The following is a 27552-nucleotide window of genomic DNA, read 5'->3' as shown; positions in this document are numbered from 1 at the left end:
TTGTGGACCTATATAGACAAATCTATGTCTAGGGATAAAGTACTTACAAATAACTCCTTGTATAGAATTTAAGACAATTCCGTTTAAAAATGTGGCTAAAATCATCAAAATACCGAATATCGGGGGTACCGTTATATTGGGGGATATACGATATCGTGGACCTATATAGACAATTCTCTTTCCGGAGGTAAAGTGCCCACAAGGAACTCCTCGTGTGGATTTTTATACAATTCCATTAGAAAATGTGGCTAAAATCATGAAAATACAGGATATCGGGGGTACCGTTATATGGGGGCTATACGATATCGTTGACCGATATAGCCCATCTTCAAACTTGACCTGCCTGCAGACAAAAGAGGGATCTGGGCAAAATTTTATCTTTCTATCTTAATTCGTTTAGCCTGAAGCGTGATTACAACAGACGGGCAGACGGACGGACATGGCTAAATCGTCTAAGAATTTAACGCTGATCAAGAATATTTATACTTTGTTGGTTCTAAAATGATTATTTCGATGAGTTACAAACGGAATGACGAACTTAATATACCCTCCATACTATGTATGGTGGAGGGTATAAAATAATTATTGGAGCAATAGATAAACCGGACCGAGTTTCACCATATAGAAAAATTCGGTTGAATATGAAACAATCTCTCCAATTTGGGCTGATATTACATATATGGTGGACAATAACCGTAAAATCGGATGAAGATGTTTATCGAAGGTATATAAAGATCAGAACCGATCTCAATAAAATTTGGCTGCGGTATTTTCGTGTTGTATCTGATGTCCGGTTTCAAATATCATTGTTGTGGAGTGAGGGACTTTAACGCCAATATACAGGGTGAGATGAAAAAAAAAGTTGGTTGCAGAACTTCAGCCTGCTGTCATTTCTTAGCCACTCGTCCGACAGTTGTGAAAATTATTCCAGTGACAGCTCACCAAATTCTCTCTTACTTGCCAAAGAGGTCAGCTGAAAATGTGCAACTTCGGTTGGCCACCAGAACTCAAGCGTCGACCATGGTTTTGGTGTGGGTCGCCATAACAACCAAACGTCGCTCTCCGCTCGTATTAATCAACCGTGGCATCAGAATAAATGCCGAATATTATCGCGGAAATATTCTGGAGGGTGTATTAAGGCCTTGGGCACGCAAACATTTTGGCCGCAGATCTTGGACATTCCAACAGGACTCAGCACCAACGCACTCAGCACGCCCCATCCAAGAATGGTTACAAATGAAGGTTCCTTGCTTCATTTCCAGCGCCCAATCCGTTGGAATATTGTGTCTGGAGTATTTTGGAAAGCAAGGTTGGCATCAAAAAATACCAAAGTGTCGATCACATCAAGCAAGTGCTTCGCCGGGAAAGGGCCAAAATACCGCAGAACAACATTCGGGCAGCGCGTGTGTGTGTGAAGTGTGTGCGACCAATTCGAACAAATCTAAACCTTTTCTTAAATTTAATGCTATTTCCGACATCGTTTGCTTTCATTCAATAAAATTTAACAAAAAATGTAAAAAGTATTGCGTTTGACTTTGTTGCATTTTTTTATTTCACCCTGTATCTGAAACGATTTTCTTCAAAATTTGAAGTACTTTCGTAAGTAAGAATTCCATCGGAAATGCCAAAGTTCAGTCCATTTAGGCTGATATTAGCCATTTGGTGCAAAATACATCTAAAATCGGATATTTATGGGAGCTATATCCAAATCTGAACTTATCTTGACAAAATTTTAGGTACTTATTTTTGAGCTGTATCTGATTTATGCTATCAAAGATCATTGTTGTGGAGTATTTTCACCAAACTTGAAGTACATATTTCTAGGATGAATTCAGTCGGAATTGCCAGGATTCAGTTCAATTGGGCTGTTATTAGCCAATTGGACAACAATAAACCTGATCTATGGGAGCTATATTCTAATGTGATCCGATATCGATATAATTTGACGGAGGTATTTTTGAGCTCCATAAGTTATCTGGTACGAAATATCATTCTTGTGGAGTGCAATTACGAATGAGAGGGACTTAAACACCAAATCGGATGAAACATATATATATGAGAGCTATAGCTATATCTGAACCGATGCTCACCAAATTTGATATACTTGTTTCTAGACTGAGTGCGGTCGCGTGACAAAATTTAGGCCATTTGGACGGATATTGGCAATTTGGTTCACAATTTACTTGAAATCGGTTGAAGACATTTATGGAGCTATATCTAAATTTCAACCGATTCTCATCAATTTTAATAAGGTTCATCCTTAGGCCAAACAAATATTGCTTGTAAAATTTTATCTTAATCGGATAATAAATCCGACTTGAATTTTCTTTACAAGAATACATGGACGGACTGACATGCATAAATTGACTCAGAAAGTGGTTCTATGAAGATCCTTTAAAGCAATTATGGGCCTATCTCGCTTCATTCTTGATGCTACAAACAAATGCTCAAAGACATAATACCCTTACCACTATGTGATATAAGGTATAAAAACGGACGGGAAAAGTACATATTTGCACTTAAATATTTTGTAAATTTAACGCATTCAGATGTCCTTGTGGTACCCATATTCATGATGCAATCATTACAGGGCTGGACAAATTGAAAAAAAAAAAACATTTCTGACGTATGTCACTGTCTAATTTCAAACCTAATTTCCAAGATAATTCAAAACACGTAAAAAAAGCAGATAATGTCAGCCGGCCCGAACTTTTAATATCCTCCACCATTTGAAAGGATTTCAATAAAAACCATTATATGGGAGTTCTAGCAAGATAATTACATAAGTAATGCTATAGCACCGATTCTGAACTTCCAATACCAAATTTTTGAAATAATTTCGGTGAAAAATTATCAAAATATCGAATATCGGGAGGTACCGTTATATGGTGGCTATAAGAAGACGTGGGCCTGCACAGACAATTTTCTGTCATAGGATGTAGTATTCAATACGAACTTCAAATAATAAAATTTGAAACAATTCCGGTAAATAATGTCGCTAAAATAATCAAAATACCGAATATCGGAAAGTACTGTTATATGGGGGCTATACGAAAACGTCAACTGACATGGCCCATTTACGAACTTAAGCTGCCCACTGGCAAATTCGTTCGTTCGAAAGATAGCGTGATTACAACAGACAGACTGACATACAGACGGATTTCCGAATATACAAGATGGCGACTTCCAATTTCCGAATATACAAGGTGGCGCAAAAGTAATCTTCCGATGTTTTTTGGCTGTAATTAAAAAAACTTTGATTCTTCCTGTGGATCATCCGCCTCTTTGGACCAAATCCATTTCAGGACATTTGATGTCGATCTAGCAATGTCCATCCGTCCGTCTGGCTGGCTGGTGCGAACGATAACTCTCGAAGGGAGTATCCGATTTGGTCCAAACATGGTACATCGTAATATTTTTGTCAAACTTAGATCGAGTTCGGAGATGGCAATATCGGTCTATTCCTTCGGGTACCTCCCCCACAAAATGTGAATATTTTCAAAGAAAATAATTTTCTGCACAGAAAGAGAAAGGATAATCCGATTTTCCTCCAACTTTGCATATCCTAATATTTGCATCAATCCTAGGTTAGGTACGAAAATGAACAATATCGGTCCACTCCATCAAGTATCTCCCCCACAAACGGTCAAAATATTCAAAAATTACAACTCTTATAAAATGTGATGTAAGAGTCCGATTGTCTTCAAATTCCACACATCCCAATATTTATATTAATCCAAGGTCTGGTGTTAAGAGGGAATATATCAGTCCACTCCTTCTGGTACCTCCCCAAAAAGGTCGTAATTTTTGAAAAAAAAATATTACCTGCATAGTAAGAGAAACAATAATCTGATTTTGCTCCTACTTTGTAAATCCTTATATTTGCATCACTGCTAGGTCAGGTGCGAAAATGGATAATATCGTTCCATTCTATCAAGCACTTCCCCCCACAAAAGGTCAAAATTTTGAGTTACTATAATTCTTATAAAAAGTGATGTAACAGCCGGATTGTCTTCAAATTACACACATCACAAAATTTATTAACCCGAGGTCTGGTGTTAAGATTGGATATATCGGTTGACCCCTTCTCGTACCTCCATATCCGTGAAGCTCTTAATACATGAAATTGACATCCCATTCCATTCAGACTTGAGGCATCTAAATATTTCTATCAACACAAGAACTATTATCAAGATGTCAGAAATCGGATCATTCCTTCTGGCACTTCCCCCACAAAGGGTCAAAGTTTTGAATAACCAAAACGAGTATACAATCCGAAATAAGTATACGTTTCTCTTCATATTTCACATATCCCATTATTTCTATTAACACAAGACCTGCTGTGAAGATGGGATATATCGGTCCACTCAATCAAGTACCTCCCCCAGGGTCAAAATTTTAAATATTAATAAAGCTCATAATTAACATCCGATTCTATTCAGACTTGGCACATCTCAATATTTCCATCAACACAATATCTGTTACAAAGATGATAGAGATCAGACCATTTCGTCTGGTACCTCCCCTACACAGGGTTCAAGATTCAGATTCAAGAACAAAACGCTCAAAGATTGCGAAATAAGCATCCAACTCTCTTCAAATTTCCACCAACAAACATGTATGCTAACACAAGATCTATTGTGATAATGACATATATTTCTGGTACCTAACCCATAAAGGGTCAACATTTTCAATTTCATAGTTTGCGAAACAAGTCAGTGATTCTTTACAACTTGCTTTATCTAGAATAAAAAAATTATCACATATCTCATATAAAGGGAAGGAAGTAGCCAGTATATTCCAAACCGGACATGTCCCAATACTTATATCATATTTATATAGATCTAAGAAGAAATGGACAATATTGACCCTTTCCTTCGGAACCCACTCAATAGAGGGTCAATAATTTGAATAATCATAAATAAAGTCAAAATATATTTAAACAACCGAACATTGCCTGAGGGTATACATGTGTCGGCAATTCCGACTGATACTTTTTAATTTGTTTTTAATAAAATAATGTCAGATACTAATCCTATCAGAGTTAATGAATCAAAGAAGAAAGTTCTCCTCGGGTTTTCAATTGGACATATGGAATATGTGACCGATTTATGTTAAACATGATTGTACATACACACATTCATAGTGACATGGTATTGTGGCTAAATTGGATGAAGATCCAATATATATTGTATGGCGAAAGTAAATAGGAATATAATAGGTGCATGTACTACAATTTTTCACAATATACTAATTCGGATAGTTTCTGGGGAAAATTATTTTAAATTGCAATTTTGAACACATCAATCAATCAAAAAAAAAAAAAATATTATTTTGTTTTATTTTGAGTTCACCCGTTGAGGTTTATATTAAAATTTCGCATTGAAATGGAAAATAAAATCAGTAAAGGAAATTCAAAAGTCGGGCGGGCCGACTTGATGATACCCTACACCACTATGGATATTTAGTAAAGCTAAGGAGGTAGAACAGCTTCGTAAATCTACAGAAATACAGACCTGAGGCTATGCCCGTTCCCTGACAGAATTTTTCAAAATTATAGGCAACAAATTGATTTCATTTATTTGTTTTTTTTTTTGTCCATTTCTAAAAATAGTCAAATAGCGCGAAAGGTGAATGAAATGCCTGGATGTTCGCTCAAAAATAAGATCCTAAGTGTTCAATCTTTCAATTCCATGGCAAATCTCGTTAATATTATTAATGCGCGCCCCGCAATTTAAGTTTCTTCCAATCATAGATTTTGAAAATATTTTGTTTTTATTTTTCGTAACAACAAATACATACATAAAATTGGCAGAAGTCGGGCACACTTAGAAAAAAATTGTAGTCAGCTGGGAGGTCTACCTTACCTTTTTATTGTAGCATGGGTATATCCAGTGTAGAATCAAGAAGGTAAATGTATGTTTACAATTTTTTTTTTTCAAAATTATTCATTTGAAAAAATCTCATTGTCAAAATGTGTTTTTAAAAATTCGTTGTATATACACAAATCAGGGATAGTAACCTTGAACGGTAAATTACATAAAATGCCGAGATTGATATTATTATTTAAAATGACTTTATCTTCTTAATTGTTCCATGGCTTTCATTCAGAGTTGGATGAATCTAATTCCACCGAATTAAATGAAGGCCAAATTACATTACTATAGAGTGAATGATATGACTTCGTGAAGGATTATATTTAAAACCAGTAAAGAAAGACTTAAAGTCGGGCTGGCCGACTTTTTGATACCCTACACCACTTTGCGAATTTAGTTGAGCTCCACATAACAATTAAAAATTTTTATGGGAGAATTCAATCATACGCCCTATGATTATAATTATAATTTAAAATTCAAAGGACTAAATATGCCGAAGCATTTGTATCTTCTAAATTCAGGCTTATATTGCCCATTTGTTGCAAAATTAATTTGATATCAGATAAGGATATATATGGGAACCTTATTCAAATCTGAACCGATCTCGATAAAATTTGGCAAAGATATTTCTGAGCTGTATTTGATATATTTCCCTGAATATCGTTGTTACGGAGTGCATATTACGGCTGTGGGTAACAAATACAACGAATCGGATGAACAATATATATGGGAGCTTTAGCTATATCTGAACCGATCTTCACTAAATTTGGCATACTACCTTCTAGACTCAATTCGGCCGTATGTGCCAAATTCCATCTCATTTGGGCAAATATTAGACGTTCGGTGCACAATAAAAGGTAAATCGGACGAAGTTATATATGGAAGCTATATTCAAATCTGAACCGATCTCGATAAAATTTAGCAAAGGTATTTTTGAGCTGCATTTGATATATTTCCCCAAATATTGTAGTTACAAAGTGCATATTACGGCTGTGGGTAACAAATACAACAAATCGGATGAACAATATATATGGGAGCTATAGCTTTATCTGAACCGACCTTCACCAAATTTGGTATACTACCTTCTAGACTCAATTCGGCCGTATGTGCCAAATTCCATCTGATTTGGGCAAATATTAGACGTTCGGTGCACAATAAAAGGTAAATCGGACGAAGTTATATATGGAAGCTATATCCAAATCTGAACCGATCTCGATCAAATTTGGCATACTTATTTTCAGGCCTAATTTGGTTGTATGTGCAAAATTCCATACTATTCGGGCTGATATTACACGTTTGGTACACAATAAAAGGCAAATCGGACGAATTTATATGGGAGCTATATTTAAATTTTTACCGATTATCTCCAATTTCAATAGGGTTCGTCCTTGGGCCAAACAAATGTTGTTTGCAAAATTTCATCTCAATCGGATAATAAATGCGACCTGCATTTTGTTCACAAGAATACATGGACAGACAGACGGACGGACTGACATGCATAAATCAACTCAGAAAGTGATCCTATGGAGATCCTCAAAAGTAACTATGGGTCTATCTCGTTTCCTTCTCCATGTTACAAACAAATGCACAAAGACATAATACCCTGACCACCTTGTGGTGTAGGGTATAATTAGATATATGGGAACCGAGTAACACGAAATAGAAAAATCCGGTTAAATGTACAAATGACCATCTAATTTGGGCTGATATTACATATTTGTAGCAAAATAACCGTAAAATCGGCTGCAAGCTATATCCAGATCTGTACCGATTTTGCTAAAATTTTGCAAGGGTATTTCGGAGCTGGTATGTGGTATAAAATATCATTGTTGTAGACTGCAAATTTCAAATATGAGGAACTTAAACACCAAATTGGGTGGAACATAAGCTATAGCCATATTTAACCGATTTTCACCAAATTTGAAGCAGTTGCTTCCAGGCTGAATTCCCTCCGTTTGGGCTGATATTAACCATTCGGTGCACAAAAACTTGAATTCGTATTAAGATGCATATGAGAGCTATAACCAAATCTGAACCGATCTCCATAAAATTTGGCAGAGGTCTTTCTGAGCTTTATAAGATATTTGCTACCAAGAAGCATTATTTTAGCGTGCACATTGCAAATATGAGGGACTTTAACACCAAATCGGATGAAACATATACATATATGGGATTAATAGCTATATCTGAACCGTTTAAATCAAATTTGAAGTACTTGCTTCTAGGTGGAATTCGGTCGCATGTGCCAAAATTCACTCCATTTGGGCTGAAAAAAATCATGTAGTGCACAATAAACCTGAAATCGGATAAACTTATATATGGAAGCTATATCTTAATTCAAACGGATCTTAATGAAATTTGGCAGAGGTCTTTCTGGGCTGTAGTTGATATCTTTTTCCGAATAACGTTATTATGGAGTTTACATTTTGGCTGTGGAGAAATAAACCAGTAAGTCGGATAAACATTATGTATGGGAGCCCTAGCTATATCTTATTAGATTTTCGGCAAATTTGGAATACTTAGTCCCAAACTCACATTTGTTGGCTGTGCCAAATTTCATCCTATTTGGGCTGATATTTCACATTTGGTGGACAATAAAAGTCAAATCAAACGAACATATATTTTGGAGTTATATCCAAATCTGATCCAATTATCTCCAATTTCAATAGAGTTTGTCCGGGGGTCAAACAAATGACCTGCGTAAAATTTGATCTAAATCGGATTGTAAATGTTCACAAAACTACATGCAGAGATTGATGGACGGACGGGATCTGTGCAGATCATGGGACTATGGGTCTATCTCGTACCTTCTCAATAAATCAAGAGCTTGCCTTTAATGGTATGTTGTTTCAACAAGACGGTGTCACACAGTACGCGTAACAGTGGACATATTGAGAGGAGTGTTCGGTGAACATTATATTTCACGTTCGGGGCCGGTCAATTAGCCACCTAGATTATGTAATTAACGTCTTTAGACTAGCTCATATCTATACGACGAATTGGAAGGCAACATTGAAGCCATGACCCAATTATAAGGCCCCCTTTCAAGCCAGCTGACTACCAATTTGAATGTCGTCTGGTTTTCAAAATTTGTTTTAGATGGAGTTGATTTTGCAGTTGTGATGGTGCGTACGAGATCGTCATGAAAAAGGTGGTCACCTTTTTGTTATTAGAGGAAGTGAATAAGTAATGAGGGGAAGCATACGATTTACATTCATATTTTACATTGGGTTTTGCGAAAAACTATTTTGAGAGAAAAATTTTCAATTCGGTACTAGGAAAGAGTACCATAATCTAAATATTTAGCATTTTATGATGTTTTCATAACTTTTTTTATCTTCTCTGTTAGATTTGTCGAAACTATTTTATAGCTTTCTAATTTTTATTTTTTGAGTAGCTCTATGCATTCTTAAACATTTTTGTAAAAAAGCTGTAAGTTCGGCCGGGCCGAACTTTGAATACCCTCCAACTTAGGGTAAAGGAAACATTAGAAGAAATGTGGCAAAAACCATTAAAATGCCGAATATCGGGAGGTACCGTTATATGGGGACTATTTCAAAACGTGGACCTATACATACTATGTTTCACCACACGAAGTAGGACCCATTATGACCCACAAATACCAATTTTTAGGCAAACCAGTGAAAAAATGTGGGAAAAACCATCAAAATACCGAATATCGGGAGGTACCGTTATATGGGGGCTATACCAAATCATGGACCCATACATGCAATGTTTCACCACCGGAGCTGGAACCTATTATTACCAACATATACCAATTTTTAGAAAAATCCGTGAAAAAATGTGGCACGAAAAATTGAAATACCGAATATCGGGAGGTACATTTATATGGGCGCTATACCAAAAGTGGACCTATTCATGCAATGTTTTGCCACACGCACAGGGACCCGTTATGACCTACAAATACCAATTTTCAGACAAATCCGTGAAAAAATGTGACATAAATCATCAAAATACCGAATATCGGGAGGTACCGTTATATGGGGACTATACCAGAACGTGGACCGATATATCTCATTTTCAATACCAACCATCCTAGACACAATACAAATTGCTCTGCTTAATGTTGGCGCTCTACGTCAAATAATGTGGGCTGCATCGTGATTTCAACAGACAGACGGACGGACGGATACTTTATGGGGTCTACGACGAATATTTAAGGATGTTAAAAACGGAATGACAAAGTTAATATACCCTCCTTTCCAAGGTGGAGGGTAAAAAAAATACCGAATGTAGCCGTATATTAGGGTCCACGACGACGTGGACCTGCATAGGCAACTTTTGTCATAAGCTATTACAATATTCAAATGCGAAACTTGCAAAAAAATCTGTTATATATATATATATATATATATATATATATATATATATATATATATATATATATATATATATGGTGGAGGGTATAAAAAGAACAGAATATATTTTAATCATTCCCCTCTCTCTTACCTTTGGTGAACTCCAACTTAATATTCATTAAAGCAGCCTGTCATTGTCAATACTTGCCTCGCCCCTTCTAAATTTTGAAATTCAACATACATATTTTCCCTGCAAGTTACCCACCCATCTTTCATATCTTTGTTTACACACACACACACGTAACACACTCACGCTAAAGAAGAGGAACTTGTATCCTATTTCCTTGAGGCACGTAATCCATTTCCGTTTGTAAGTTTTCCAATATAAATAACGATACTTGGTTTTGCTTGTTCCCTTGCTGCTTGGCTTGCAACATATTATTACCCAAAAACATATGTTCAGAGTTCTTTGTTCTAGTTTCAATGTGGCAGCAGCAGCAGCAACAATGCCAATATCAACAACAACAATGTAAAGATTTGTATGGCGAACCTCAAAAGAAAAAAAAACTAAATAAATATGAAGGAGAACCCAAATAAATAGAAAATATAAATAAATAGATTGCATGAAATTGTTTATGTTGGATGGTTAGTTAGATGGCTGGATTGGCTGGCTGTTGCCTGTATTGAGAATGCATTATATAATGTGCATTATTATTTTGGATCCTGAAAGTATGCATCATGTTTGTTTAAAAATCTAAAATATGTGTTCAGAATTGTGTAAAAAAAATCTATGAAGAAATCAATAGGAAATATAAACAATTTATAAAAACGAGTTTTGTTGAGGGCATACGTGCTTCGTGATTTGTTTGCTTGTCATGGCTAGAAGACATTGCAACAAATGTGAAAAGAAGGTACCCCTTGTTTATCTGTTTTGTCTGATCACGCAACACAAAACATACGTTTAGCGTAAAGAAGATCCATTGGTAAGAGCAGGGTGCCCAGACAATAATTGCAGATATTCACCGAATTATTTTTCATGTTATAGGGCAACTAGGTATATTGTAAAACTCCACTCGAAGTCTCCTTTTCAGTTTATTCGGGTAATTGTTGAACGAGGTTTTCAAATAATTGACCCATGAGAAACTAAAAGTACAGTTTGGGTTTTGACTAAACATTCCTAGTGGCTATCTAATATTTAACTTCTAGTATCTATTCAGTATATTAACCTTAATAAGTCAAACAGTACGCAGGCTTTCTTATTAACCCATTAACGCCGATGGGTGCGAAAACGCACCACCCCCTGCACGAGCAAGGGGAAGAGATAGGGGGCTGAATTTTTGTGCACGGAATATGAGTGACATTATGGCATCCTCCACTAAATTTTTTAAATTTTTTTCCCACTAATAAGGGAGTCGGCGTTAATGGGTTAAATGCTATTTTACACATTATGTTAAACTCATACATATACATAAATCTTTAGCCTTTTTATTGCATATTCTAAGGCTTTCCACACAATTTTTATACCCTCTACCTTGGAGGAGGAGGGTATATTAACTTTGTCCTCCGGTTTGTAACATCCCTAGAAATTCATCGTAGGCCCCATAAGGTATATATATATATATGTATTCATAATCGGCATAAAATTCTAAGTCCACTTAACGATGTCCGTCTGTCCGTTGAAATTACGATACAGCCCACATTTTTTGACGTAGAGCGTCAAAACTGTGCCTATTATGGTTGGTATTGAAAATGATATACCGGTCCATAGCACCCATATAACGGTATATCCCAATATTCGGTATTTTAATGATTTTTGTCATATTTTTTCACGGATTTGTCTAAAAATTGGTATTTGTTGGTCTAAATGGGTTCTAGCTCCGGTGACGAAAACTTTGTATATATAATGGGCAATCTTTGAAGTACAAAATTGGCTATAGAGGTTCCCGTTTTGGTATGGCTCCATATACGGCCTCATTTCCTTTATGGTTTTTTGGTAGGTTTAACTGCATTATGCAAAAGGTCTTATTTTATATGAAAGGTGGAAGGTATTAAAAGTTCGGGCCGGCCGAACTTAATGTTTTTTTCTACTTGTTATACACCATAGTATGGAGGGTATATTAAGTTTGTCATTTCGTTTGTAACACCTCGAAATATACATTTTAGACCCCACAAAGTATATATATTCTTGATAAGCATAAAATTCTATGTCGATTTATCAATGTCCTGTCGTCTGTGGAAATCACTCTAGCTTCCGAACGAAATGAAGTAGGTTGATAAAATTTTACTCAAATGTGTATTATGTCTGCAGGACTGTTGGTATTGAAAATGGGCTATGTAGGTCCACATTTTAGTATAACCCCCTGAACACGCGTAAATGGATTTTCTGGAAAAGCTGGGATGGTTAGTTGTTGCCGAAACGAGGAAATAATATTCTTTAGTGCAGGAATAATTTCTCCTCGGAGTTGTATGAAAAAAACCAAAGAAAGAAAAAAAACAAGATGTTTTAGAAAAGAAGTTTGCCAAACAATGGAATTTTATTGAACAAAGTTCGGTGGAGAATTTGGAAACGAATCTTACCAATGACAGTTGTGTTTGCTGGTTAGAATAGAAGTAAATTTATTTACAAAAATGAAAAAAGGAACAACCAGTGTAAAAGGAAAACATTTGCATTTAGTACATTAGCATTTAGTACCAAGAGAGAGATGCAAATTTAGACAAATGAAAGAAAAATTGAAACTAGAGAATAGGGTGACCAGCGTGGTTAACCTTGGCGTTAACATTACCGGCCCCCTTGCAGTAACTGCAACTAAAGAAATTAGACCAAAAACTAGCAATCTCTCTTGTGTACAAAAAAAAAAAAAATGATATATTGAAAGATTAGATATATATAATGGTGAACGGGCTGGTACCAGGATGCAGTCTTCCTTCAAAGTGAACAGCTCAGCCACATAGATTCGCTAGGTCTGTAACCACTGGATACTAAATATGCTGAAAAGGAAAGTTTGTGCTTTTTGGGAAGGAGGAAAAACAATAGTGCATGTGAGAAACTTCATTTATTGGTGGAATTCATTTCGAAGAAAATATTAATAAATACAATGAATCGTTCAGTTCGAACAGGAGCCATAAATTGCCCACCCGAAAATGGTACTCTGAGCAGTGGGCAAGGCGCTGCGTGAATACACCCCTTCTGACATTACTCTCGGATAAAGATCCACTCCGATGACAATATCGATGCCGGCAGATTTGTGGAAGTCCGGATCGGCGAACAGCAAATGCGGGAAGTGCTTGTGGTAGTCTTCCGGAAGTGATTCGAGTGGAGTCTTCATCGCGATCCGATTATCCACACGAAAAGTGCCCTCAATCTTCACGGACGAATCATGCCTAGAGTAGAGTGTAAGCGCGCAAATGGTCTCCTCCCTCAAAGTAAGCCGCGCTATCTTGTGCTTGTCGGCGAAACCCCGGGCTATGCGGCTCACCAACGAACCCGAATCCAGCAAGCATCGGGCCATCACTTTCGCGTCGATCCGAACCAGAACTGTGGGCAATAATATTATAGTGTTCTTGTGGATCAATGATGTTAGGGATCCTTGGGACGAAACGGCGGGCCTAGTACGTTCAACAGCGCGATAATTAGATCTCGTTGATGTAGATGGCTGTGGTGACACCGAGCGAGATTGGGACCGAGACGACGAATTTCCTGGCAGAAGCTGGTCACGGAGCTTGGGGTTCACATGCAGCAATGTGTGGTGGAATTTGTGGCAATGATGGCAGCCGCGATCGCTAAAGCATGTACCATGTGAGTGTCCGTGAGCCAGGCAGTTCACACAGTATTTATGCCGCCGTACAGCATTCAGCCGATCCGCCATGGTCATATCTAAAAACTTCCTGCACAATCGTAATGGATGCGGACGCTGGCACAGACGGCAGAGGAAACGTCCCTTTCTGTGAGGAGCTTGGTTGGCACGGGAATGACTGATGCGACTGGAGCTGTTCGATTTAGGCATGGTTCTTGACGTAACATAAATATAGATAGAAGGAAAGGAAGAGAAAGGTAAATGGAAGAAATTTCGAACTTAGTTATCAGAAGGAAGAACTACGAGCTTGGTTATCGGGCGAGTTATGATGCCTTTCTGAGTTACGACGTCTGCGACTCGAACATGCCGATCGGAACCAATATAAGTCTTAATGACTCTACCCAACCGCCACGAAGTCGGCGGAAGATTTTCGTCATGAATAGCGACCAGTGTGTTCTCCTCAATATCCTTTTCTGAAGTTTGCCACTTCGTACGCTTTTGGAGTTCTCGAAGATATTCAGTTTTCCAGCGAGAACAGAAACTTTGATGGACAGCTTTAAGACGTTGCCATCTATTCAGCAGGGAGAGAGGACTGTCATCAATATGTGGATCGACAGGAACGAGAATCGGAGAACCAATCAGGAAATGGCCAGGAGTCAGAGCTGCGAAATCGGAAGGCTCGCTTGAAATCGGAGAAAGAGGACGCGAATTTAAACACGCCTCAATCCTCGAGAGTAGCGTGGAGAACTCCTCGAAGGTTTTGAAGCTTTTGACTCCGGCCTCCCAGAGGCCACCCATATGAGGTGCCCCAGGTGGAATAAAATGCCAGTTTAGATTATGAAGAGCATATTGAGAGATCACAGCCGAACGCGAAACTTGAAAGAATTCTCTAGCAAGAACTTTGGACGCCCCTACAAAGGTCGTACCATTGTCAGAGTATAAGTGGGAAGGACATCCTCTCCTAGAAACGAACCGATGGAAGGCTGCTAGGAACGTGGGCGTCGACAGGTCGGATGTAAGCTCCAAATGGATCGCCTTTGTGGCAAAACATACGAACACGCACACGTAACCTTTCGTGAAACGACAACCACGCTCGCAATAACTTTTCACATCAAACGGTCCCGCAAAATCAAGACCGGTACGGAAAAATGGACGAGAAAGGACAGTTCGCTCAGGAGGGAGGGCAGCCATGATCTGCTTCTGACAATGCTTTTTGTAAAGAACACACGTTTTGCACTCCTTTATGACTGCCTTGATCATGTTCTTTACCTTGGGTATCCAGTATTGTGATCTTATCACTCGAAGAACAAGTTGATTGCCACCATGAATGGTAATCTGATGAACAAATTGAACATAGAGCCTGGAGAACTTGTAACTGTACGGGAGTATGATCGGACGTCTTTCATCGAAAGAAATGCCAGGTGACGAATCTAACCGGCCACAAGAACGAATTAGACCATCAGCATCTAGATATGGATTTAAGCTTAGAAGCGAACTAGAGGACGAAACAGTCTTTCCCATGTACAATGTCCGGTACTCCTCTGGATAACAGGACTTTTGACACCATTTAACAAGAATATTACGACCTCCGATCATATCCGAACTGCAGAGAGGTTCCGAAGCGCGCGAAAAAGAAGAACGGTACCTTGGATGGGTACGGTGAATAAATCGATACACATAGGAAAATACCCTAAGTGCTCGCTGATAAGATGAAATGCTTCCCAATATATCCTCCCTTGAATCGAAATAGGAAAAATGAACACGAACAGACTTTCGCTCCACGTCTGTTTCTGTTGAATGAATGAACTCTGGCCATTGATCTGCAGTTTCACGAAGCCACCATGGTCCGTACCGCCAAAGATCATTATTGACAATGTCTTGTGGCAACACACCGCGGCTCGCTAAATCTGCTGGATTGGCTTCCGAAGGAACATGGTGAAATCTGGACGGATCAACTACTTGAATAATATTCGAAACTCTGTTGGCAACGAATGTTTGCCAATGACCAGGAGGTTTGGAAAGCCAGGAAAGAACGATAGTGGAGTCTGTGCAGCAGAATAAGGAATATTTCGAAATATTAAGGGTAGGGAGCAATGTATCGATCATGTCTGCTAGAAGAACAGCCCCACAAAGCTCCAACCTTGGAATGGACAGTGTTTTCACTGGAGCAACTCTTGTTTTGGAATACACCAGGTGAGTGAATACGGACGTACCTCTAGCTATTCGCACATATAAAGCGGCCGCGTATGCCTTTTCGGATGCATCGCAAAAGCCATGGAACTGAATGTCAGCCATAGGAGTAAAATCGAGCCACCTCGGAATTCTAACTCTATCAAGAACAGAGTAGTTTGACTGGAATATTTTCCATTCGGACAATGTGGAGGGATTTATAACATCATCCCAACCAGTGCCATCGGACCATATCTTCTGCATGATAACTTTCGCCACAACAATGCATGGTGAAAGCCATCCAGCAGGATCGAATAATTTGGAGATCTGAGACAGGATCTCTCTTTTTGTATAGGAACATGAAGATGGAAACGGTGTTGTTGAAAAGAAAAATTCATCAGAACTCGCATCCCACCGAATCCCCAAGGTTTTGGCTGTGCTGTGATCATCGAAGTCTAAAAAGGCTTCATGAAATAAATAATCATTAGGAAGATCTGCAAGAATGTCTCTCGAATTGGTCGTCCACTTCCGAAGGCAAAAGCCAGCGGAGTCTAGTGCAGATTTTAGTTCGGCTTTGGCTTGAATAGCAGTCGAGATAGAATGGGCTCCGAAAAGCACATCATCGACGTACATGTAATTACGAATAATCTCGCTTGCACTCGGATATAAATCTTGAACATCGTCAGCAAGTTGGAGCAGAGTGCGAATAGCCAAGTACGGAGCACAATTGACACCGAAAGTGACAGTTTGCAACTCGAAATCATGAATGTTCTCACCTGGGTGGTTGCGGAATATTATACGTTGGAACGGAGTATGATCTGGATGAACAAGAATCTGGCGGTACATTTTCTCGATGTCCGCATTGAATACATATCGGAAGAGACGCCATTTGAGAAGTAAAGTGGTCAAGTCAGATTGCAAAACCGGACCAGCGTGCAACACATCGTTCAGACTGTGACCATTGGACGTATCGGAGGAAGCATTAAAGACAACCCGAACCTTGGTGGTTGAGCTCTCCGGCTTAATAACCGCGTGATGCGGTAAATAATAATGGCGTGAATCACTATTTAAACATGGAGCAGGAACTGGGACCATGTGTTTCAAATGAACGTACTCATTGAGTACCTGATCATACTCCTTTTTAAAATCTGAATTTCGTAGAAGACGGCTCTCATTGCGAAGGAATTGTGTTACAGCTCGTGAACGGGATTGACCAAGGTCCATTTTCTCTGGGAAACCTTGTTTGAAAGGATGACACACGACATACCGACCATCTTTATTCCTTTTTGTAGTGGAAACGTAGAGCTCCTCGCAATATTTATCGGAGTCTGAAGGAAATTTTTTCTTAGGAAGATTCTCCACTTCCCAAAACCGACATATCTCTCTGTCAAAGAAAATTTCACAGAAATTGGAAATTAACATGTCTGATGAAGAAGACACTGGAACAGGGCCAGTTAAAATCCATCCAAAGATGGTTTCTTGACCCATCAAGGAGTCACAAATATCTTGCATGACTCCAGCACGCATGATGAATGGAAGAAAGTCACCGCCTATAAGAATATCGATGTTCGAACTTTTGAAGAAGTGCGGGTCAGCCAGATGAATTGAAGGAAGTCGAGAGAACAAAGATGATGGTAATGTGTGGGAAGGAAGATTTCCAGACAAATGTGGAACCACGAATGCTTGCACGGAAAGCTCAACGGAATCATCAAATCGAGAGGACAGCACAACGGAACATACTTTTCGAACGGAGGCAGCGGTCGAATTATTGAGACCAGAAATCTGAACGTTTGTACGCTGATATGGAAGTTTGACTTTATTGAAGAAACGTTCAGATATGAATGTTCCTTGAGAACCCGAATCTAGGAGTACACGAGCGTGATACGTTACTCCTAAGTGAATCACATTCACCAACGCAGTCCCCAACAAAACACCCCGAGAGCTGGAAGTGAAACACGTCTGAATTACTCCACCCCCAGAAGTAGTGGACTGTACAGAATTCGGAGAAAATGGAGTGGAGTTTGGACTTAAAGTGGTAGAGCTCGTAGGTGGATTGGATGGATGACTACTTGACGAACGCTCATGAAACATAGTGTTGTGCCGCCTCTGACACTCAAAACAATTATTTTTGCTCGTACAATTTTTTACGTGGTGAGTTTTTGAGAAACAATTCAGGCACAGGCCTTGTTTCTTGATCTCAGCCACTCGTTGTTTGACATCCATATCAATGAATCTAGGACATTTTCGAATAATATGAGCGGAATTTGTGCACAAAGGACATTTTGGAGCCGTAACATTGGTCTGGAATGAGCTGAACTTCGAATTCTTTGAATGTGTATTGGATTTAGTTTTTCGATCATCAGACTTCGGAAAATTGCGCATCTCGGAGACGGATTCAAGTGTACGATATCGATTCGTAAGGAAAGAATCAAGGTCAGCCCACCTTGGAATAGCAGTCTTGTCAGCCAAACCTTGTTCCCAAAGCGTCAGAGTTGAGTCAGGAAGACGATCCGAACAAAGGAAAACAAATATCGGATCCCAACTTCTAACGTCGATATCGTACAGAGACAACGCAGCAATACATGAATTTATGTCGCGCTGCAATGACTTAATTGCACTCGCTGACTCGGACTTAATATCAGGAAGATTGAATAGAACTTTTAATTGGCCATTAACAAGAATTCGCTTATTTTCGAAACGATCGCACAAACCTTTCCAAGCAAGTTGAAAACCTTGATTTGTCAAAGGTGCACGTTGGACAATATCTCTAGCTTCGCCTTTAGTCTTCTGGGTCAAATGAAACAATCGCTCGACTGGACTGAGCCTAGAATTTCTTATGTACACGGCTGTGAACATATCTCGGAAAGTCGGCCATGACATATAATCCCCGTTGAAAATTTCGGTATCGCATGGGGGCAGGTTGAACGAATAATTTGAACCATGATCATGATGGATTGTAGAATTAGGACTCTGGATCGAAGGGTCCGGAGGTGAAACAGAAGGCTCTTTAGGAACTGTTTGCCTTTGGAGATCCTCAGACAACTGCGTGAGGCGAGCCAAGCACTCGCAATAAGTGACATAGGCACTATTGTATTTGGCCTGGAACGTCTCGAGCTCCGAAGCGGCATCTGCATCTTCTTCGTGTTCATCATCCTCCTCGATCTGTTCTTCGCTAGCTCGATCGGACATAAATTGGTCATACGCTGATTTGATGCCTGCCCATAATGATTTAACTTCCGAAATATGTATCTTTATGAATTGGGCAGACGTCAAGGGAACATTACCACCAACAACCTCGGCATTGAAGGTGACCAGACGATCAGCTTGACGAATGAAGGCTTCCAAGGACATTATCGCTCAGTAAAAATTAATGAAAATTGATTTAGAACAAGAAACTAGCAATGAATAAGCGAAGAACAGCGAGAACGGGAGGAAATAGGGTAACTTCCCAAGCAAATTTGTTCACGAATATCTAAAAAAATGGTTGACAAATACGTTTTTCTTTGTATTTTCTCCTTTGTACAGCGCCACCTAGCGGTAAATGAATGGACAATGGATAAAACAATGGAAAGAACTAAAAGCAGTAGGTGAATTTCCACGAAAAACCGGAATAAACTGGAATAATATTGAAAATATTATGATTTTTGAGGTATTTTCGTATATATAAAACGCCCCCTGGCGGCGAACGAACACACTATATATTTGCGCAGTCAGAAATAAATCCGCAGTGAGCAAATGTCAAAAAAATCAAAGAACACCCAGGAAATAATAATAAATAATTGAAAGAATTAAAGTTTTTTAGGTGATTTAGAATTTACAGAGCGCCCTCTAGTGGTGGAAAAACGTACTACCAATAAGCACCAGCGAAGAAAAGAATCAGAAGACGAAAATGTCCAAGAAAAACCAGAAATATTTGGGTAAGTCTCGAAAAAATCAAGTTTACCTCCGAATTTTCTTATTTGGACAGCGCCCCCTAGCGGCCGTAATGTGAACTAAAAATGGGCAAGAAGAAGGTACAGCACCAACTACCTTTATATATATTCGAATAATATATTTATATATGAGTGTCGCAAACAAGTTACAGTGCGACCATATGAAAGGAACGACGGTAGGGTGCACGCACACTTAAAGAGAATAGCTTTACTACTATTGAGTGAAAACACACGTAAGAGAACTGCGGTGGTTGGCTGAACGTACGAACAAACCAACAGCGGCCACCAAACAACAGGAAAAATATTGTAGGTATGAATGTGTGTTGAGTGAGAACAAGCAGTGCGGTAATGAACGCTGGTCGTTGGATGACCGAACAGACGAACAGCTCAACAAGAAAAAATAGAAGAAATATACGTATGACGGTGTGTTATAGTTGAACGAGTAGTTATTGTTCTAAAGAGACGAATGTAGGCAGATCTCTAACAACAGCAACTACTGTGTTAAGAAGATGTAATGATCGTAAAGAAGAAAATAACACACCAACAAACACGTATAAAAAGAATTAGTACCAATTCTCGCGGTAGAAAATAAAGAAAGGAAAAGAATAATTTGGAGCACACTGTCGCGAATAGCAAAAATTATAAATTGATGTTTTTTGTTTTTTTTTTTTTTAGCACTTTGAAATAAATATGAATAGGAATATAATATAATTTCAGATAAATAATGAAAATAATAATTTGAAAATATGTTAATTGAATATTCCACCAAATTTTCAAATGAATAAAATTACAGAAATGTGGTGTTATTGAATAATAAAATTACTGAAATTTACAATGCACTTATGAAACACTGTGCGTTTGAAAAAAAATGAAAAACAAATTGCCGTCGGCAAAACGCACTTTAACACCCCACAGAAGAATGCACTATTGTTATATTATAGAAATGGAAAGCACAAACTTACCTTTTTTGATGAAATTGATGAAGCGAAGAAATTTAATTTGTGGAATTTGCAACAGCTATCCAATTATCCGGCTCGAAGGACCAAAATGAACACGCGTAAATGGATTTTCTGGAAAAGCTGGGATGGTTAGTTGTTGCCGAAACGAGGAAATAATATTCTTTAGTGCAGGAATAATTTCTCCTCGGAGTTGTATGAAAAAAACCAAAGAAAGAAAAAAAACAAGATGTTTTAGAAAAGAAGTTTGCCAAACAATGGAATTTTATTGAACAAAGTTCGGTGGAGAATTTGGAAACGAATCTTACCAATGACAGTTGTGTTTGCTGGTTAGAATAGAAGTAAATTTATTTACAAAAATGAAAAAAGGAACAACCAGTGTAAAAGGAAAACATTTGCATTTAGTACATTAGCATTTAGTACCAAGAGAGAGATGCAAATTTAGACAAATGAAAGAAAAATTGAAACTAGAGAATAGGGTGACCAGCGTGGTTAACCTTGGCGTTAACACCCCCATATAACGGTACCTACCGATATTCGGTATTCTGATGATTTTTGTGACATTATTTACAAGAATTGTTTCAAATTTGGTATTTGAAGTTCGTAATAGATACTACAGCATAAAACAGAAAATGGGTCATGTAGGTCCACTTCTTCGTATAGCCCTCATATAACGGTACCCCCCGATATTCGGTATTTTGATGATTTGAGCGACATTATTTACCGGAATTGTTTCAAATTTGGTATTTGAAGTTCGTAATGGATACTACAGCCTATGACAAAAAATTGTCTGTGCAGGTCCACGTCTTCCTATAGGCCCAATATACCGGTACCTCCCCATATTCGGAATTTTGATGATTTTAGCTACATTATTCACCGAATTTTTTATTCAAGTTTCGCATTTGAATATTATAATGGTTTATGGCAAAAGATGCCTATGCAGGTCCACGTCGTCGTATAGACCCTAATATAACGGCTACATTCGGTATTTTTAAGATTTTAACAGAATTTTTAGCGGATTTTATTTTTTAATTGCCAAAATCGTTCCAAATGGTGGAGAGTATTCAAAGATCGACCCAGCCGAACTTATAGCATTTTTACTTGTTTTTAACTAGAACAAAAAAGGAAGCCGGATGGAACTGAAATATATGAACTATATCTTCAACTGAATCAATTAACATTTAATTTGAATGTAGTTTTTTTGCGACTTTTTGTGTTTATTATAAAATACATTTTATTATTTTAATGTGAATCGAATTTGTCCAATCTTGGCAGACGTTATTCTGCTCGGAACTGGATTGTAAAAACCAAATTTCAAACTAATTAGATAAACATACCATGGCCGAGCTATAATTTATTATACCCTCAGCAGTATGTATAGGAGAGTATATATAATTTGATACGGCCAAAACGTGCCTTAATCGAAATATAGGAACCTCGCCCACAAAAGGCCGAAATGTTAAAAAACTCTATTTTGTGCACAGAAAGGGAAGCAATAATCTAATTTTGCTCTTACTTTGCAAATTCTAATATTTGCGTTAGTTGTAGGTCAGGTACAAAAAGGATAGCATTGATCCACTCCAACAAGTGCTTCTCCCACAAAAGGTAAAAATGGTGGAATACATCGGTACCTCCCCAACAAAAAGTCGAAATTTTCAACATTGATTTTGTTCCAACATTGCAAATCCTGGTGTTAATGGTGGAATATTTTGGTCCATTCCTTCTGGTACATCCCCACAAAAGGTCAAAATTTGTAATAACCATTGAGCTCATAAAACGCAAAATTAATATCCGATTTAATTTAGACTTGGCACATCTGAATATTTCTATCAACACAGGATATGTTATAGAAACGGTAGAGATCGGAGCATTTCTGTTGGTACCTTCCCCACAAAGGGTCAAATAAACATCATATTCCATTATTTCCACTTACAAAAGATCTTCTGTGAATATGGGATATATCGGTCCACTCCTCCTGGTACTTTCCCCACAAAGGCTGAAAATTTTGAATATCCATGAAGCTCATAAAAAGTGAAATTAATATCCGATTCCATTCAAGACTTGGTATATCTCAATATTTCCATCAATACAAGATCTGTTATAAAGATGGTAGAGATAAAAAGGTAAAGGTGGTAGAGAGAAAAACAAAACGCTCAATGAAAGCGAAATAAGCATTAAACATTCTTCATATATCAAAAAATACAAAATTTTTTGCTAAAACGAGATCTGTTGTCAAGATGATAAATAACTTCGAATTTTAAATACTTTTATCCGTCATAACTTGCGATTTTTTACAACTTGCTACATCTAAACAAATCTTTCTTTGCCAGAAACCTAAGATTAATATGGAATTTATGATTTTCGATAAATTGTATATAAATGTTGTATATAAATGTCATTCCGTTTGTAACATAATCAGCATAAAATTCTAAGTCGATTTAACGATGTCCGTTTGTCTGTCCGTCTGTCTTTTGAAATCACGATACAGCCCACATTATTTGACGTAGAACGCCAAAATTTAGCAGAGCAATTGTATTGTGTCTAGGATGGTTGGTATTGAAAATGAGATATATCGGTCCACGTTCTGGTATAGTCCCCATATAACGGTACCTCCCGATATTCGATATTTTGATGATTATTTGTAGGTCATAACGAGTCCCTGTGCGTGTGGCAAAACATTGCATGTACCTCCATGTATAAAGGTACCTCCCGATATTTGGTAATTTGGTGATTTTTGCCAAATTTTTTTACGGATTTGTCTAAAAATTGGTATTTATTGGTCATAATGGATTCCAGCTCCGGTGGCGAAACATTGCATGTATGGGTCCATGATTTGATATAGGCCCCATATAACGGTCCCCCCCGATATTCTGTATTTTGATGGTTTTTGCCAAAATTTTCCACTGATTTGTCTAAAAATTGGTATTTGTGTGTCGTAATGGGTCCTAGTTTGTGTGGCGAAACATTGAAATTATAGGTCCACGTTTTGGTATAGCCCCCATATAACGGTACCTCCCGAAATTCGGCATTTTAATGGTTTTTGCCATATTTCTTCTAATGATTCCTTTACCCTAAGGTGGAGGATATTAAAAGTTTGGCCTGGCCGAACTTAACGTTTTTTTTACTTGTTATATGTATTAGATACAGCATGAAAATGGAATACTTCGGTCGACTATATCTGCTACCTCACGGACATGTTTACATTTTCTACAAATTATCATATATTTCATGTAAAGTGAAGGAAATTACGAATATAGTCCGTCGCAATATTTATATCATATTTATTTAGGTCCGATACGAACTGACCAGTATTGGCACATTCCTTCAGAACCTACTCCATAAGGGGTTAAACATTTGAATAATCATAACAGAAGTGAAAATATTTTTAAATAATCGTACATTGGCTAGGGGTATACATCTGTCGGCAAAACCGACAGATACTTTTAAACTTGTTTTATCCCACCCTGTATACACACACTAATACAACTAAATTTGGCTGTAAATCATGCAAAAAATGTAATTGATTGGCTATGCCTTGTATACGTTGTACCCTTGTATAAATAACGCGAATTGGAAGAAAACATTGATGCAAATTTTCCCCAACAATAAATTATTTGTCGTTTTACCTCCGAACTTTTCCTGTTGACATACTAGGATTGTATTTATCCACCACCTAAATGTGGTGCTGTGTGGCAACAAGTATATAGTCACCTTTTGTTCTTATTTCCAGTGTGATTGTAGTTCATGTAACATTGCCATAAGTAGTTAATTTACATTTGTTGTTCAGTTCATTACTTCGCCTCTATGAAAGAGCAATCCGATGGAAACCTCATGTTGGTGGTAACTATGTAATGTCGCCTAGCCACATGTTGTGGAAGCTTCGCTATTAAGAAATTCTAAACTGTGGAGTTTTTTTTCTTTTTTTAAGATACATGGGCAAAGAGTAAACTTAAACATCAGAGATTTTTTTTGTTAAAAATATAAAAGGGAAAAAATAATATTTAATAATAATATTTGAGTTTTCATTTAGAATCCATTTGACTTGAGCGAATTTGGCAAGACAAACAAAAAATACAATGTGAAATTCAACGGATTTGTTTTTAACCAATTTTTGGCCACCGTTACTAGTTAAAGTTTGTCAAGTAGGGACCTTATATAAGTGAATGACTGTTGCGTTAGTCGGTTTACACATGGTACAATAAAAAGGTTTGGTAAAGCTATCAGTTGTTTACAATTTTTCCGATTGGCATCGTATGGGAAAACATATACAAATCTATTTATTTTTGAAAAGACATTTAAACAATTTTAATTGTTACCTAGCAAAGATGCATCTTTCTGTATTCTTCTACCATTCAATTTATAAACAAGTAAAAACATTAAGCTCGGCCGGACCAAACTTATAATATTGTCCACCATTGGGTTAAATTATTTCTTATAAAAATATCTGAATTCAAACGTGTTCTATGATATGTGTGCTATAGGAAAACGTTAAACTAAATAGTCAATGTTCTGCCACCGATGCTACAACACATTGTGAACTACAAATACAAACTTTTATACAAATCCGTTAAAAAAAAACAGTAAAGAAAGTCTTAAAGTCGGGCGGGGCCGACTTTATGATACCCTACACCACTTTGCTAATTTAGTAGAGCTCCACATAACAATTAAAAGTTTTTATGGGAGAATTCAGTCATACATGACTATAATTATAATTTAAAGTTCAAAGGACTAAATATGCCGAAGCATTTGTATATTTTAAATTCGGACATGTGTCGCCCATTTGGTGCACAAATAATTTAAAATCGGATAAAAATATATATGGGAGCTATATCCAAGTCTGAACCGATCTCTATAAAATTGGCAAAGATATTTTTGAGCTGTATTTGATATATTTCCCTGTTACGTTGTTACGGAGTGCATATTACGGCTTTGGGTAACAAATACTACAAATCGGATGAACAATATATATGGGAGCTAAAGCTATATCTGAACCGATCTTCACCAAATTTGGCATACTACCTTCTAGACTCAATTCGGTCGTATGTGTCAAATTCCATCCTATTTGAACAAATATTCGACGTATAATGTTTCGCCCCCGGAGCTAGAATTTATTATGCCCTACAAATATCAACTTTTAGACAAATTCGTTGAAAATGTGGTCAAAATCATCAAAATACCGAATATAGGGAGGTACTGTTATGAGGGGGCTATCTAAAAACGTGAACCTATACATACAATGCTTCGCCATACGAGCTAGATCTTATTATGACCTACAAATACCAGTTTTTAGGCAAATCCGTGTAAATATTTGGCAAAAATCATCAACATACCGAATATCCGGACCGATTTTCAATGCCACCATCATGGGTACAATACAAATCATTCTGCCAAATTTTGAAGCTCTACGTCAAATAATGTGGGCTGTATCGTGATTTCAACAGACAGACAGACGTTAAATCGACTTCGAATTTTATGCTGATATATATACTGGGGTCTATCTATATCAAGGTTAATATACCCTCCTTTCCAAGGTGGAGGGTATAGAGTAAAAATATCAAATAAATGAAAACAACTTATTGCATTTAATTTTGAATTGTTCTAACAGAAAGTGGGCATAGCCTTAGGATTGCATTTCTGTAGGCCACAATTTCTCTAACCACATTTTTCAAGAGAATGTTTCAAACTTGGGTGTTTGATGGCCGTAATCGGTAACTGCTCCTGTAGCTGTGGAATCGATTAAAATTTTTTGATCGGAGATAGCAATAGAATAACCTCTTTCGATTAAAAATTTCGTGATTGCACCGCTCGATATTGATTGAATGATATTTTCCAAATTGTCCAGCAGAATTTTTTGAAACAAGTAAAAAGGGAGGGAGGTGTCGTTATACAATATTCTTCCATCGGTGCTAGAACCTATTATGAACTACAAATACTGTTTTTAGAAAAAATCCGCTGATACCAAACATAGAGAGGTACACTTATATGGGTGCCATACGAAAATGTGTACCTATATAACCCTTATTATACCACCAGCAAAAACTTAAAATGGTAAAGACTGGACAAAATGAATAATGGAAAAATAGTTAATATAAACAAGTAAAAAAACATTAAGTTCGGCCGGGTCAAACTTTTAATACCCTCCATCTTAGGGTAAAAGAAACATTAGAAGAAATGTGGAAACAACCATTGAAATGCCGAATATCGGGAGGTACCGTCATATGGGGGCTATACCAAAACGTGGACCTATAATTACAATGTTTCGCCACACGAACTAGGACCCATTATGACCAAGAAATACCAAGTTTTAGACAAATCAATGAAAAAATGTGGCAAAAAAAACTAAAATACCGAATATCGGGAGGTACCTTTATATGGGGACTATACCACAACGTGGACCTATACATGCAATGTTTTGCCACACGCTCAGGGACCCGTAATGACCTACAAATACCAATTTTCAGACAAATCCGTGAAAAAATGTGGCATAAATCATCAACATACCGAAT

The 27552-nt window shown here is 37.5% G+C and overlaps 1 protein-coding gene across 1 annotated transcript; it reads right to left on the bottom strand.

Moving 5' to 3' along the window:
- Window positions 1-12732: 12732 nt before the first annotated feature.
- LOC131804667 (uncharacterized) lies at window positions 12733-21300 on the bottom strand. The gene is made up of 2 exons (XM_059127728.1): window positions 21053-21300; window positions 12733-14203 (listed from the first exon to the last, which is right to left on the bottom strand). The coding sequence occupies exon 2, from the start codon at window positions 14197-14199 to the stop codon at window positions 13300-13302; it is 900 nt and encodes a 299-aa protein (XP_058983711.1). The 5' UTR covers window positions 14200-14203; window positions 21053-21300; the 3' UTR covers window positions 12733-13299.
- Window positions 21301-27552: the final 6252 nt, after the last annotated feature.

The sequence above is a fragment of the Musca domestica genome, unplaced genomic scaffold, assembly GCF_030504385.1.
Source record: "Musca domestica strain aabys unplaced genomic scaffold, Musca_domestica.polishedcontigs.V.1.1 47, whole genome shotgun sequence".
Classification (NCBI taxonomy): domain Eukaryota; kingdom Metazoa; phylum Arthropoda; class Insecta; order Diptera; family Muscidae; genus Musca; species Musca domestica.
The sequence above is the reverse complement of the archived record's forward strand: the minus strand, read 5'-3'. Positions and strand labels throughout refer to the sequence as shown.